The sequence below is a fragment of the Notolepis coatsorum genome (genome assembly GCF_963971535.1).
Source record: "Notolepis coatsorum genome assembly, chromosome: 17".
Taxonomy (NCBI): Eukaryota; Metazoa; Chordata; class Actinopteri; order Aulopiformes; family Paralepididae; genus Notolepis; species Notolepis coatsorum.
The window spans coordinates 78,361,125-78,375,644 of NC_140181.1; the positions used below are offsets into that span (position 1 = coordinate 78,361,125).

At 42.4% G+C, this 14,520-nt stretch overlaps 2 protein-coding genes across 3 annotated transcripts in view; both read left to right on the plus strand.

The window, feature by feature from the left end:
• The window catches only part of arih2 (ariadne homolog 2), a 54,195-nt gene extending 44,108 nt beyond the window's left edge, over positions 1-10,087 (plus strand). The window contains exons 12-15 of one of the 2 annotated variants that reach the window (XM_084332966.1): positions 6,892-7,035; positions 7,890-7,991; positions 8,997-9,125; positions 9,356-10,087. In XM_084332966.1, the coding sequence (XP_084189092.1) occupies positions 6,892-7,035; positions 7,890-7,991; positions 8,997-9,125; positions 9,356-9,427 (447 nt within the window). In that variant the 3' untranslated portion in view covers positions 9,428-10,087. The remainder of the gene's footprint in view (positions 1-6,891; positions 7,036-7,889; positions 7,992-8,996; positions 9,126-9,355) is intronic. The other variant, XM_084332967.1, reaches the window with a different exon arrangement.
• Positions 10,088-12,882: 2,795 nt separating this feature from the next.
• The window catches only part of impdh2 (IMP (inosine 5'-monophosphate) dehydrogenase 2), a 67,969-nt gene continuing 66,331 nt past the window's right edge, over positions 12,883-14,520 (plus strand). The window contains exon 1 of the mRNA XM_084332717.1: positions 12,883-13,328. Coding sequence (XP_084188843.1) covers positions 13,231-13,328 — 98 coding nt within the window. The 5' untranslated portion in view covers positions 12,883-13,230. The remainder of the gene's footprint in view (positions 13,329-14,520) is intronic.

Sequence of the window (14,520 nt, forward strand, 5' to 3'; positions counted from 1 at the left end):
TGATTGATTGATTGAAAACTTTATTAACAGATTGCAGAATGGGTACAGTACAGCTCAATACATACAATTGTTAAGGGGATGCAGACCAGAGAGACTTTCGTCTTGTTTACATCAGGGTCCCCCATTTTCAATTCATCGTAACATATATGACATATAGATAATAATAATAATAATAATAACTTTATTTGTATAGCACTTTTCATACAGAGGTTGCAGTTCAAAGTGCTTCACAACAGTAAAAAATACAGGCATAAGCAAGCATAAAAAGATAGACAGGTAGAATCAGTGTTTCACATTAGGATCTAGCATCCCAATAGGCTCTCTATTCAGTAATACAAATAATCAGTGTTTCACATTTGGATCTAGCAAATAATAAAAATAGTTTAAAATGATTCAGTTTAAAAATAGTCATCAGTAAGAAGTAAAAAGTGCAATAACCGACACATGAATTTGAGTGTATAAGAGTAGGCAGGGTAAGAATAGTGCAGGTAAATACAAGTTGTGTCAGGATATCCCTGATGTTTCCTCTTGCCACTAGGTGGTAGCAGATATCTATCAGTGAAATGCCTGAGCAAAGAGAGGTTTTAAGCTGTCTTTTAAAGATGTCTAGCGAGTTGGCTTCCCTGATGTTTTGGGGTAGTTTGTTCCATAGTTTTGGGGCATAGTTGATAAAGGCTACATTACCGATCCTCTTTTGACTGCTTCTGGGAGCCTCTAGTAGTCCAGCAGCTGATGATCGCAGTGTTCTTGCTGGTGTGTAATTTATTAGAGTGTTGGCGATGTAGCTAGGTCCCTGTCCATTTAGAGCTTTGTATGTAAGGAGAAGGACCTTAAAGTCAATTCTAAATGTTACAGGAAGCCAGTGTAAAGCAGCTAAGACTGGACTAATGTGCTCTCTCCTTTTGGTTCTAGTTAGCAGTCGGGCTGCAGAGTTTTGGATTAGCTGAAGCCTCTCTGTGGTTTTCTTAGGGAGACCTGTGAAAAGTGCATTACAGTAGTCTAACCGGCTAGATATGAATGCATGAATTAGCTTCTCAGCATCGTTCTGATTAATAAATGGTCGTACTTTTGCTATATTTCTGAGATGGAAGAACGATGTTTTCGTCACTTTGCTAATATGAGAATTGAAGTTCAGTTCTGAATCTATGATAACCCCAAGACTAGTGACCTCAGATTTGATCCAAGGGGTTAGTCCCCCCAGGTTCTTTATTAATGTTTCTTTTTTAGTTTTGGAGCCGATAATTAGAATTTCAGTTTTGTTCTCGTTTAGTTTCAGGAAGTTCTTACTCATCCATTTATTTATTGCCAGTAAGCAGTCTGTAATGGAGCTAATCGCTGTATCATTTGATTCAGCAGATATGTACAGTTGTGTATCATCCGCATAGCTATGGAAATCTACATTATGTTCTCTGATGATATCACCCAGCGGTAACATGTAAAGGGAGAAGAGTAAAGGACCTAAGCAACTCCCTTGTGCAACTCCATAGTTGTTGTCGTATATATCAGACATGTGATCTCCTAGTTTAACATAGAATTTCCTCCCTCTGATGTATGTTTTAAACCAGCCCAGCACATGTTCTGAGAAACCGACATGGTTTTCAAGACGATCGATTAGAATATCGTGATCGATTGTATCAAATGCTGCACTGAGATCTAACAGGATAAGGATGGAGATCTTATTCTCGTCAGAGTTTAGTCTGAGGTCACTGATTATTTTGGTGAGGGCAGTTTCAGTGCCATGATATTTTCTGAATCCTGACTGAAATTCTTCTAAGATGTTGTTTTCTTCAAGAAAGGAATTTATTTGAACTGAAACTATCTTTTCAAGTACTTTACTAATGAATGGTAGGTTGGATATTGGACGATAATTTGCCATTTCATTACTATCCAAGTTAGGTTTTTTTAGTAATGGCTTTACAACTGCTGTTTTAAAGGCATCCGGGAAAATACCAGTCCTAAGGGAAGTGTTTATGAATTATGATATCTAGCACAGGGCTTGAAACACTATTAAATACCCGTTTGAAGAAAGCTGTAGGTATAGGGTCAATATCTGAGGTGGAGGAGTTACATTCTGAGACAGTTTTGCAGAGTACATCTAATGTGATGCATGTGAAACTTCTCATGGTTACATTGCGTGGTTTTCCGCAATCAGCTTTATTTCCATCATGAGTAATGCTGGCCCTGATCAAGGTTATTTTGTTGTTAAAGAATAGTGCAAGTTCTTCACACTTAACCGTTGATGACTGAGGAGGTGTAGGGGCAGTGTTGAGTAGTACATAGTGGAAAAGAGGATCCTGGAGTTTCCAGCATTTTCTGTAATGATTTTAGAGAAGTAATCTTTCCTTGCTAAGCGGATTGTTTTATTATAAGCAGTTAAAGCATCTTTGTATATATCACAGCATATGGTGGTTTTTGTTTTTCTCCATTTTCGCTCCGCTGCACGACATTTCCTTTTTTCTTTGTTGACCGTATTATAGTTTAACCAGGGCGAGGCTCTAGTTTTCTTCTTTTTCGTTTTTAATGGGGCGACAGAATTTAATATAGATGACATTGCATCATTGAGATTTTCTACCATTTCATTTAGAGAGCTGTCATGATTGTGTGGTTCATGTAGTCTGATAAGATCAATGAACTTTGATTCAGCTTTGTCGTTTAGGAGCCTCTTTTTAACTATGATTTCTTTTTTGTTTTAGTAAGGGTTATTTGAGTATCAAAAAATATACAGTGATGGTCGGAGAGAGGTAATTCAGTTATTGAGATATTTGTTATGCTTAGCCCAGTTGTTGTTATAACTAAGTCTAGTGTATTCCCAAGCCTGTGAGTTGCATTTGTTATATGCTGTATTAGGTCAAAGCTATCCAGTAGATTTTTTTGTTCTATAGTTTTGGAGTCTGTTTTCTTATTAAAATGGATGTTCAAGTCTCCATTTAGGATCACCTTATCATATCCGGTAACACATAGTGAGATCAGTTCAGAGAGCTCCTGTATAAATATTGTTGAGTGTCTAGGCGGGCGGTATATTGTGACAATAATAGTTGATTCTGTTTTTAGTTCAATGGCAAGATATTCCATTGACATGAACTCGCCTAGTTCTGTGATTCTAAACAAGAGTTTTGAGGAGAAGATTGCTGCAACTCCTCCGCCCCTTTTATTTTTTCTGGGTATTTGAAAAAAGTTAGTCTGGTGGACAAGCTTATCATTATTGATGTAGCTGTGTCATTATTTAGCCATGTCTCTACTAGGCAGATGCAATCTTAAGTTATTTTCTTTAATCAGATCATTTACTAAGTGTTTTATTATTCAGTGATCTGACATTTAGGAAAGCTAAATTTATTTGTTGGACTTCTTTAGAGGTCTGCTTTGGCTTGACCTTGATGGCCCTGAGGTTAATAGCAGGTAAACGCATTGATGACGTATATTTTTCACCATGCCATTGGCTGGTTATGATTACCGGTATGTTTTGAGAGATGGCATGGCAATTGTGCTATACTGCACCGTACTGACTGTACTGTGCTTTCGGGGACATTTGATCAGACGAGATGGCCTTGTGTGATATTGGGGGGGGGGGGGCGGGGGGCGGGCGGGACGCCTTGTGCTGCTGCTGCACTTCGTGGTGAGATTGTGTCCTTCATGACTATCTCTCGTGCTGGTATGAGTTTAATATTCTTGGAGGCCATTAAGGCATGACGCATGTTTGCTGATAGGAGCTTTGAACCTAAGCGATTTGGGAAGAAGCCATTTCTTTGAAAATGTTCTGGGTTATTCCAGAAAACATTGAAGTTGTCAATGAATTTCAGGCCGTGTACAAGACATGCAGCCCCTAACCATGAATTAAAATTTAGGAGTCGACTGAAGGCTTCTTGTCCTCTACGAAAGCATGCAATTTGTCCACTGATGGACACATCAGTGTCTATGTACACAGACTGATGTTTGTCTAGTGTGTTCATTAAACGTGTGAAATCGTCTTTCAAAGTCTCTGTGCCAGTCTTCTTTCGCAGGATGTCAAAAGATCCAGAGTGAATGACAATTTTTATTATGCCCGGTCTGATTAGTGTTGGAAGTATTTCGGCCAGCTCTTTCACAGATGTATTATCTAGACAGATATTTTCTGTGTTTGCCATCTCCACATACCTTGTTGTGGAATCTCCAATCAGTATGCAGTCTATTTTCTGTGTAAAGTTAGCATTTTTCTTTCCAACAGTTTTGGGGCAGTTTGTTTTTGGGTTAGGCCTAGTCTGCCGGTTCTTACCACAGTCCTGTGGCCTTGGTGAAGCCTCGTTAGCCTTCTCAATAGCCGGCATGTTAACGCTGGTCCCGTACCTTCGGCGTTGGCTACCGCGACGTTCTCCTCGGCGCATGATAGTCTCTTCGCTGTTAGCCGTTAGCTCGGTCTGGGTCGTATTTGCTAGCCGTGTCGCTCGTAGCTGTTTTCCTCATCGTCTTGTCATTAGCGTGTGCTCCGATGTGCCGGCTGTTAGCTTCGCTAGCATTAGCGTGAGCTCCGGCATGCAAACTGTTTGCTTCGCTAGTGTTAGCGTGAGCTCCGGTATTCCTGCTATTAGCGTCGTGAGCGCCGTTCCGCTCGCTGTTTGCTTCGCTAGCGTCGTTAGCCACGCTTCTATGTCTCTTTGCTTTTGGTGTTGATATGCGTGTTTCCGAGAGTAGGTTGAAACTATTTCCTGGCGGTACCGGGGGCGAGGTAATAGTCGTGTTCCTGGTTCGTTTATTTCTCCTTTTATCCTTGACGGTGGTCTTTGGTCTAGCTCCTTGCTTGTGCCAAGGACCGTCTTTTGGGTGGTGCTGTACTGTAGCTACTAGCCCAGGCCAGGTCTCAACCATGGTATCGTTGGCTGTATTTGTAGTAGCTTCATAAATAGAGTCAATGAGTCGCTCATCTTGTTGGATTTGGTGCAGTGTAGAAACCCGAGCCTCCAGCTCTACAATCATCATACTCATCTTCAAGCGGTTAGTACATTCTGTGGGAGAGCCGAGTCCCGGCATCTTCCCTTATTTCCTGTCTTTTCAGGTTAGGCTAAACTGAAGCTAAGCTAGGTACTTAGCTGGTGGTGGGTAGGGTGTTCCACATTGATGTGGCATAATTGTGAAACGTGTTTAGTCCCTTGTTTGAGCCGAATCTGGGTTTAACATGATTTGTGGAGCTCCCTCTGGTGTTGTGATCGTGGTATTCACTGACCTTTGGGAAGTATTTTGACATGTACATGGGTACCTTGGTCGTGTAGTGTATCTTGTAGACCAGGCCCATTGCAAGTTGCTATCGCTATCAGCTCTATCTTTAATCTTTCAAAATGTTCAGTTGCTATTGCGTGCACTCATCTGTGTTTCACTACACACTTGAGTGCATGCTTACCAACTGTTAGTCTGCAACACTACTATCACAAACATCTAAGAAGGGAGATCCCCCCCTTGAATGGCCCTTCCAAGGTTTCTCTCCTCCACACTGCATGTGGAGCATTTTTCCCTATTGTTAGGTTTTAGTGAGTTTTTCCTTACCTTTGCGTGGGGTATGTCTGAGTGCTTGCATTCTTTCATTTATTTGCATTTATTTTAAATGTGTTGGACCTTATGGTGTTCTTGTTCTGTTCTTGACTTATTGTTGTGTTTCTTCTTGACTTGTTTAAAGAAGACGTGTACGGCCCATGGGGACATTAACGTGTGTTGTCGGGCCTTACAAATACATTTGATTTGATTTGATTTAATAAGACTAATAATAAAGGAAAGAGGGAGGAGGAAGAGAAGAGGGGGGGGAAGATGAAGGAGGACAAGAGGAGGATAAGAGAGTAGAGGATGACAGAGGAAAAGGGAGAAGAGTGGAGAGGAGTTGAGAAGAATAGGAAGAGAAGACAGGAGTGGACACGAGAGGGGAGGTGTGGAGAGAAGAGGACAGGATGAGATAGGAGAGGAGTGGAAGAGAGAACATGTATCAATCCCAGTGCTCATGTGTTTCAAAGTTCCAGTTCAATAAATTGTTGTTCATCTACAGCTTGTTGCATTATTTCATGCATTGATATTATCAATAAGACATAATCTCTAAGCATTTACAATGTAGACTTGACTGGCACATCTTTTAAATCAAGTAAGTAGTCAGGTGTCCTAGGGGGTTGTGTGTGTGAGGGGAGGGGGGTGCGGAAAGCTTCAGGGGCCTATAGACCATCACTTAATATGGTACCTGGAAAATCAGGAGGTAGCATGGAAAAAAAATTCAAGGCAAGCGTGGGAACCCTGTTACTGTTTTTGTTATTTTAAGACTGGTGAGGGTCTTTAACTGTTTACATATTTAACTCATTACGTTATGTGGGGAGAGGGGTGTCTACATGAATCTATGATCACAATATAAATTAATGTGAATTTGACTGACTGTAGCGGTACATAGAATTGCATTACAAGATAATAAAATGCCTTTTTTTTTCATTAACAAAAACTAGACAAATGTCATCGGTTTTCTGTGACTAAATCTAGACTAAAACAAAAAAGACAAAATCGAGACTAAAACTGACTAAGACTAAAATGCTCCGACCTGTAGTCGACTAAAACTGACTAAACTAAAAATAAATAAAGGTGACTAAATATGATTAACGGAAAAGGAGCATTTGACACATGACTAAGACTAAAACTAAAATTAAATTAGCTGCCAAAATTATCACTGAAGCCTACAGATGCTAGTACATCTGAAACAAACACACATTAGCTCCGTGGTTAAAGTTTCTGTCACCAACACTTGTCGATTCCAACTGGGGCCACCCATGCTGAAAAGTGTATGCACTTTGCATTCCGTTGCAAAGCACTTTTGTGTCCTAGCGCTAAGAAAGCACTAGAGAAATCCTTCCATCCATTCATCATCCTTGCACCTCCTCCTCGCGTCTCCTCCTCTAGTGGGAGAACCACAACAAATCCCTGCAGTTGGAGGCCCAGACATACCAACGCATCCAGGAGAAGATCCAGGAAAGGGTGATGAACAACCTGGGAACCTGGATCGACTGGCAGTACATGCAGAACGCTGCCAAGCTACTGGCTAAGGTACACACAACTCTTACACAACTCATACAAATGTATACATGTTCATCTGATAAAGGGACGAAAATGTGTATGTTCATTGAATGAATGACTACTTTAAAAGGTTTGGACTGGGATATCAAAGTTCTGAGTGAAACTTGTCCTGCAGGGCGACAGTGGCTCAGGAGGTAGAGTGGTCGTCTGCTAGTCGGAAGGTTCCCGGTGCGATTCCCGGGGCAGCGCGTCGAAGTGTCTTAAACCCTAATTGCTCCCGATGTGCACGTTGGCACCTTGCATGGTTGCCTCCGCCATCAGTGTGTGAGTGAATGGGTAAAATGTGAGGAACAGGTGGCCGGGTAGCGCAGCGGACTAAGCGTCTGTCTAGTCTACCACCACAGAGCCAGTGGGATCGAATCCGGCTGTGGTGCCTCCGGCTTGGCCGACCGTCCTAACACAATTGGCAGTGTTGGCGGGTGGGAAGCTGCCGTGGGTGGGTCCTGGTCGTTGTAAACAGCGACTCCTACAGTTCGGTCTGGGCGCCTGCACAGCAAGGGAAGGATCTGGGGGAGGTAGTGTGACCTTCCACACGTTACACTCTCCCAGTGAGAGTCCGCGCTGCCAGGTGAAAAGAAGCGATGGGCTGGCTACACATGTGTCGGGAGGAAGTATGTGATAGTCTCCGCCCTCCCAGACCGACTGTAGGGGGTAGAGTGCGCAACGACCAGGAAGGGGATTGGGAATTGGCATAACGACTAACATTGGGATGGGGAGAAAAACGGAAAAAGAAGGGGGGAAAAAGATAATTAAAAAAAACATGTGAGGAACAAATTGTAAAGTGCTATATAACCATTTACCATTTGTCCTTTGTCTCTCTCCAGTGTCGCTACACACTGCAGTATACCTACCCCTATGCTTACTATATGGAGTCCGGCCCGCTCAAGAAACTGGTGAGAAATGGCAATCTCTTATCTGCCTCTTTGGTAGGTTGGTTGGTATTAATGTTATGTTATTAATCTGATTACAATTAATTAAAAGTTTTAAACGTATCCTTTTTTTACATTTTGAGTTTCAGTCCCTCTTATTTACTTGTGGGAAAGGTTCCAAATTTCTTCAGTTCAGTTACAAACCGACTTCCTGCAGTCTGTTACCTTAAAAACACAGACTGACTTCCTGCAGTCAGTTACCTTAAAAACACAGACTGACTTCCTGCAGTCAGTTACCTTAAAAACACAGACTGACTTCCTGCAGTCAGTTACCTTAAAAACACAGACTGACTTCCTGCAGTCGGTTACCTTAAAACACAGACTGACTTCCTGCAGTTGGTTACCTTAAAAACACAGACTGACTTCCTGCAGTTGGTTACCTTAAAAACACAGACTGACTTCCTGCAGTCAGTTACCTTAATAACACGGACTGACTTCCTGCAGTCAGTTACCTTAATAACACTCGGTCCCTACAGTCATGGAAAACCCAGAAAATACACAGATTTTATTTTTTATTTTTTAGGCTTCAAGTTATGGAAATGTCAAAATGTGTTCACTGTTCACAGTAATCTTGTTTTCAAATCAGTTATATGATAAATGTCAAGCTTAGCTGCCAATTGATCCCAAATGATTGTTGTAGCTGGCCAACATTAAACCTGGGACATTCAAATTCCAACTATTCAACGATGACATTTATCAATTGAACAACATAGACAAATATTAGTTGTGAATATTGTGCCCATTTTGTCACGGAAAACACCTCATTTGATCATTGAAATCGTGTATGAACCTGTTTGCCTGTTGTGTCAATATGTGAACTTGTCCCCCATATTGTGACAAGTGCCTCAAATGAGACTGTAATTCAATATGTCATAGTATGTCTGAACCAGTATCTGGCCTGGAATTTAATGACCCTTCTCTTCCTCCCCTCCATCCATCCCTCGCTCCCTCCATCCCCTCCCCTCCCTCTCCGTCGCTCTCCCTCCCTTCATTCTCCTCCAGTTTGAGTACCAGCAGGCCCAGCTCGAGGCAGAGATAGAGAACCTATCGTGGAAGGTGGAGCGAGCCGACAGCTACGAGAGAGGAGTGGTGGTGGGAGGAGAGGGGGAGCTGAGCGCCAACGACAGAGGGGTAAGGAGGAGGAGGAGATGTGGAGGGGCTAGGACAAGACTGGTGAAGAGATGGGTCTTGAATAGAGCAGTGATGAAGAGGATTAGCTCAGGAAGGAACCAAACATTAAAGACTATATTTGGTGATCCAGTTTTAAGACTTTAACACTCTTCTCTTTCTCCGTTTCTCCTTTTTTTTCTTCTCCTCTTTCCTTTCCCCTTTCTCTCCTCTCCTCTCTTTCTCGCTCTCAGGATCTGGAGAATCAGATGCACATTGCAGAGCAGAGGAGACGCACCCTACTGAAGGATTTCCACGACACCTGAGGCTCATCGCGACTGCTAAAGCACCAGCGTCTCCTCCTCGCACCTCCCTTCATCTCCTCCTCGCTCTCCCTCCATCCCTTCCTTTCATCACCATCCCTTGGTCTGCAGAAACTCTACTCTCCTCCCTCACCCAATCACTTGCTCATTCTCCTTTCTCTCACTCGTTCGCTGCAGGGTCATGATTGTAACCCCCCCCCCCCCTCTTATCTCCTCCACTCAGTTTTTTTTTCTCATATTACGGCTTTGGAGCATCACGTTAATTCATACACACTACATCCGCACCAATGAAGTACTCATGCATGCGCGGGATTGCGCACACACAACCATGCTTAACATCCACACAATCATGCTTAACATCCACACACGATCAAACACTCCACAAAGACACACATAACTATTAATTTGCCCCGCTTTCACGCCTTGTCCATCTCTTTCCATCCCCATCTTTTTTTTCCCCGCCTCTTTTGTTTACTTTTCTTTCTGCTCATATTGTTCACTCTTTTTTTTTCTCTTTCTGGAAAATGGCTGTTGATAGATCGTTTAAGAAAAAAAAACTGAAAAAAAAGTATTAAAAAAGAAAAATACAAAAAATTGCTGTAATTTTCAACGGTTGTACATTAATACAGAAATAGTTACTGAAAGAACGTTTTTAAAACCGGACCCTGTCTCTTGTGTGTTCATTACACAACATATGCATGTGCACACACATACACACACTTGGAGGGTTATGAGTAGAGATGCTGTTGTGAAATACAAGGTGTGCAGACTATATTCTCCACCCATCGATTATCCATAGCAACACTACTATCACCGACATCCAAGAAGGCGGATCCCCCCTTGAACGGCCCTTCTAAGGTTTCTGTCCTTCACAATGCCTGTGGTGCTTTTTTCCTATTGCTAGGTTTTTAGTGAGTTTTTCCTTATTTTCGCTGAGTGTTGTGGATTTCATGATGTTTTTGTTTGTTTGATTTATTGTGATGTTTCTTCTTGACCTGTTTAAAGAAGACTTGTCCAGCCCATGGGGACATTGACGTGTGTTTGCGGGCTTTACAAATAAATTTGATTTAAAACTGCTTCACAGCAGTAAAAAAGATGGGCATAAATTGAGCACAAAATTGGCAGATCAAGAGCAATGCATAAAATTAGGTATACAATTAGCATAAAATAGACAGTCGAGATAAGGCATAGAACATTAAGTCACATCGTTTTCATATTAGGATTGAACGTCTTAATAGGCCTCCGTTTACAGTTTGTCACTGATGCACATAAAATCATGAAATTGGCAGATGCACATAACATATACAATCATGAAATTTAACAATCAGTGAAAACGATCCCCTTTGTTGAAATCTACATTTATCAACCCAGTATAAGATATTCCTTTTTGATCCCCTTGGGGAAATTCAGGCATCATAGCAGCATGGCGGAGGTACAGGTAGACATGGAACAGGTCAAAGAACTATAGTACAGTGGAGAAGTAAAACCAATATACCGGTAATTAACTCTGGAAATGCGCATATGGGCAACAAGGTGCAATATGAGGGTATGTATGCCCCCAGTTATATTTGCCCTACAATATATATAATCCAATTTAAATATAATATATAATCTACAAATTCTAAATATATCCTCTGATGAAGTATACACATGAGTATTGTAGCTCTTTAGTGCCGTTGGAGCCACCACTCCTGGGACCATCAGCAGTTTACTGGCCTCACTAACCTTGGAAGTGTGTAGCAAGCACGGACAATAATATATTTATTATCCTTTACATTGAATAAGTGTTTTGAGCACAATCAATCCATGCTTTTCCTCATACTGGATACCAGCAGCTGTGGCTAGTTGGCCACAAAACTAATGCAAAGTCAATTTGGGCCTCAGCGTCTGTACAAGCCCTGCAATCGACACTGAAACCCCAGTGCATCGAAGTTCACCGTTGATCTCTGGGCTGGTACAGACAGTTCGTTTTGTGGCTAACTAGCCGGAGCTCCTCTGCCCTACAAAGGCAAACACGAGTAACCTCGGTTACTGCGGTTTTCCTTTGCAGGGCAGTACTGATACAGTGGTACACTCATGTAGAGGCCGTACATTCAATGACCGTATGGTGGTATACATGCACATGATGAATGAACAATCATTACATTTAGATAGTGCTATATAGGTTTTACTCTACAATGGCGGTGCAGGTATATCCAGTATGTAGTGTCCTGAGGAAGGACTGGTCTACATTGGTAAGCTGGAAATGGGGCTAGGGCAAGTTCTGAACATGAACAGTAAGGGATCATCCCTATGTTCCCCGGGTCCTATGTTCTATGTTCCCCGCTTTGATTGATTAATAGATTGAACATTTTATAAATTTTTATTATTTTATTAATTATTAATGTCCGCCTTGTTTCGAACGGTTAAGCTTAGGCCCTCGTTCAAACTGGTTAAGGTTAGAGTTTGGAATCAGGGCTGGTGGTCTAAAATGTTCTATCAATCAATCAAAGCGGGGAACATAGGACCCGGGGAACATAGACATGCTCCCAACAGTAACATGTTGCCCTGATACATTTCAACAGATTGACACTGGCAAATCTACTATAGTAAGGACATTAAATCTCTGGCTGTGACTTGCTTTGTTGAGTGGTGCATCAGCTGCATTTCTCATTAAAAAAAAAACCTTGTATCACCTTTTTATAGTTTGTCCTCACATTGTACATTTAACAAACCTTTTAGCACCATTCCGTCTTTCACATAAGGGACTGTGTGTGCTAGCGGTGCCTAATATAGTAATTCATGTGCCAGGGGTATTATTAACTGCCCGGCTGTCCTTGCATGTGCTCAACATGAACATTCATATTTGGATGACTGAACATAAAGAGGAATACGCCCCCTAGTGTCTGTTTCAAAGTAGGATAAGGGTTTCCCCAAAATGCCTTATATAGTTTGCCCACTGTCCCTTCATCTAATACGATTTTTTTACAGGGAGCCTCACTTTTTTACCAATTTGTTAAATTAAACTATCCCTAATTGTTTTTCGGGACCCCTTGGAATCGCGCAGGGACTGTGATCCTCAGTTTGCCCACATAAAAATGATTGATTGAAAATGTTACTAACAGTTTGCAGATGCAGACCAGAGAAAGACTTTCGTCTTGTTTACATCAGGGTCCCCCATTTTCAATTCATCATAACATTATACGACATACAGGTAGACTGGGTCATGACTCATGACTAGAACCTAACCGCATGTCGTTGAAATGCATTAGAAAATCGATGAAATCGTATATATTTTTAGGCTTGGTGTCTCCATTGCGATCACGTTATGGTTTAGGTTTATTATTTGGTGGAAAAAATTATAATAAATAATAATTATTATTTGGTGGGAAAATCAACCAAATGTCCCATACCTGGGGGGCGGGGCTGAGCCGGATGTGACGTCGTGTCACGGAAGCGCTGTCAGAGAGACGGCGGAACAACACGCGTGCTGGAAGGCAGAGCGAGCAGGGCACGAGCCTGGTAACATCAAGGCCGACGAGAGGCGAAGACGCGAGGCGACGAGTAACGAATTCCCCACCGCGTTCAAGAAGAAGTTGACTTCCCTCGCAGTCTGACCAGAGGTAGAAGAAGAAACCCGGTTGTTTTACAGACAAGACACCGACCGGCCAGAAACAAGGAAAAGCCCCCGGGTAGACTGACCGACCCAGCAGCAGCACAACAAGGCGAAGAAAGGAGAGACATAAAGTTCACTCGATCTCGTCTCATTTGTTTACTTGTGCTTCGCACTTTTAGTGATTGAACATTAAAGGTATTTTTTGGACACCATGGCGGACTACTTGATCAGCGGGCAGACCGGTTATGTACCCGAGGACGGGCTGTCCGGACAGCAACTCTTCAACGGTGGAGACGGGCTCACCTACAAGTAATAGTTCAGCCTCTCGTTCTATAAGAGTCTCTGGTAACAGCAGCACCTACAAGTAATAGTTTAGCCTCTCTCGTTCTATAAGAGTCTGGTAACAGCAGCACCTACAAGTAATAGTTCAGCCTCTCTCGTTCTATTTCTCTGGTAACAGCAGCACCTACAAGTAATAGTTCAGCCTCTCTCGTTCTATATCTCTGGTAACAGCAGCACCTACAAGTAATAGTTCAGCCTCTCTCGTTCTATATCTCTGGTAACAGCAGCACCTACAAGTAATAGTTCAGCCTCTCTCGTTCTATATCTCTGGTAACAGCAGCACCTACAAGTAATAGTTCAGCCTCTCTCGTTCTATAAGAGTCTGGTAACAGCAGCACCTACAAGTAATAGTTCAGCCTCTCTCGTTCTATATCTCTGGTAACAGCAGCACCTACAAGTAATAGTTCAGCCTCTCTCGTTTTACAAGAGTCTGGTAACAGCAGCACCTCCTGGTTGCTTTGGCACCGTGTTCTCTGCTCTAATGGCCGGCCCGCCCGCGGGCACCAGGTGCTATTCTGGGGGTCCCAGTCCTCACAGGGAGACATGCCCCATGCCCTTGTACAGTTAGCTCAACCATGGCTAGTCAATTACATCGCACGCACTTTTGATGATCTTTATTTCAAGATTCTGTTATTTTGCGCGAATGTCATTAGACTCGATTGTGATATTGCTTTACTCTTTGCATGACTCATCAGTAATGTCAGTGTTATGATCAGGGGGACCCTGATGTAAACAAGACTAAAGTCTTTCTCTGGTTTGCATCCCCTTAACTAAGTGTATTGAGCCGTACTGTATTGTACCCATTCTGCCATCTGTTAATAAAATGTTCAATCAATCTCCCCCAGTAAGTTTTACAAGATCTCAGAGGCTTTTCTTGAAAGGTTTTTGGCAAAACGACCGTGAATTACTAATGAAGACCTCAACGCTCACCATATACCCTGCTTCCCCGAGTTGTCGTGGATGTGGTTAAACACCACCTATGCATTGATTGGCAACCATAGATCACAGAGGCTTCTTGCGTGATTGATTAGCTGCATACATTTACTTGGCCCATGCCCAGTTGCATAGGCAATCGATAACGGCACTGGATGACACCACCACTATTGGTAGAGTCCGACTTTCACATTAAGTACTGTGTCGCCACTAACTAGTTGTAATT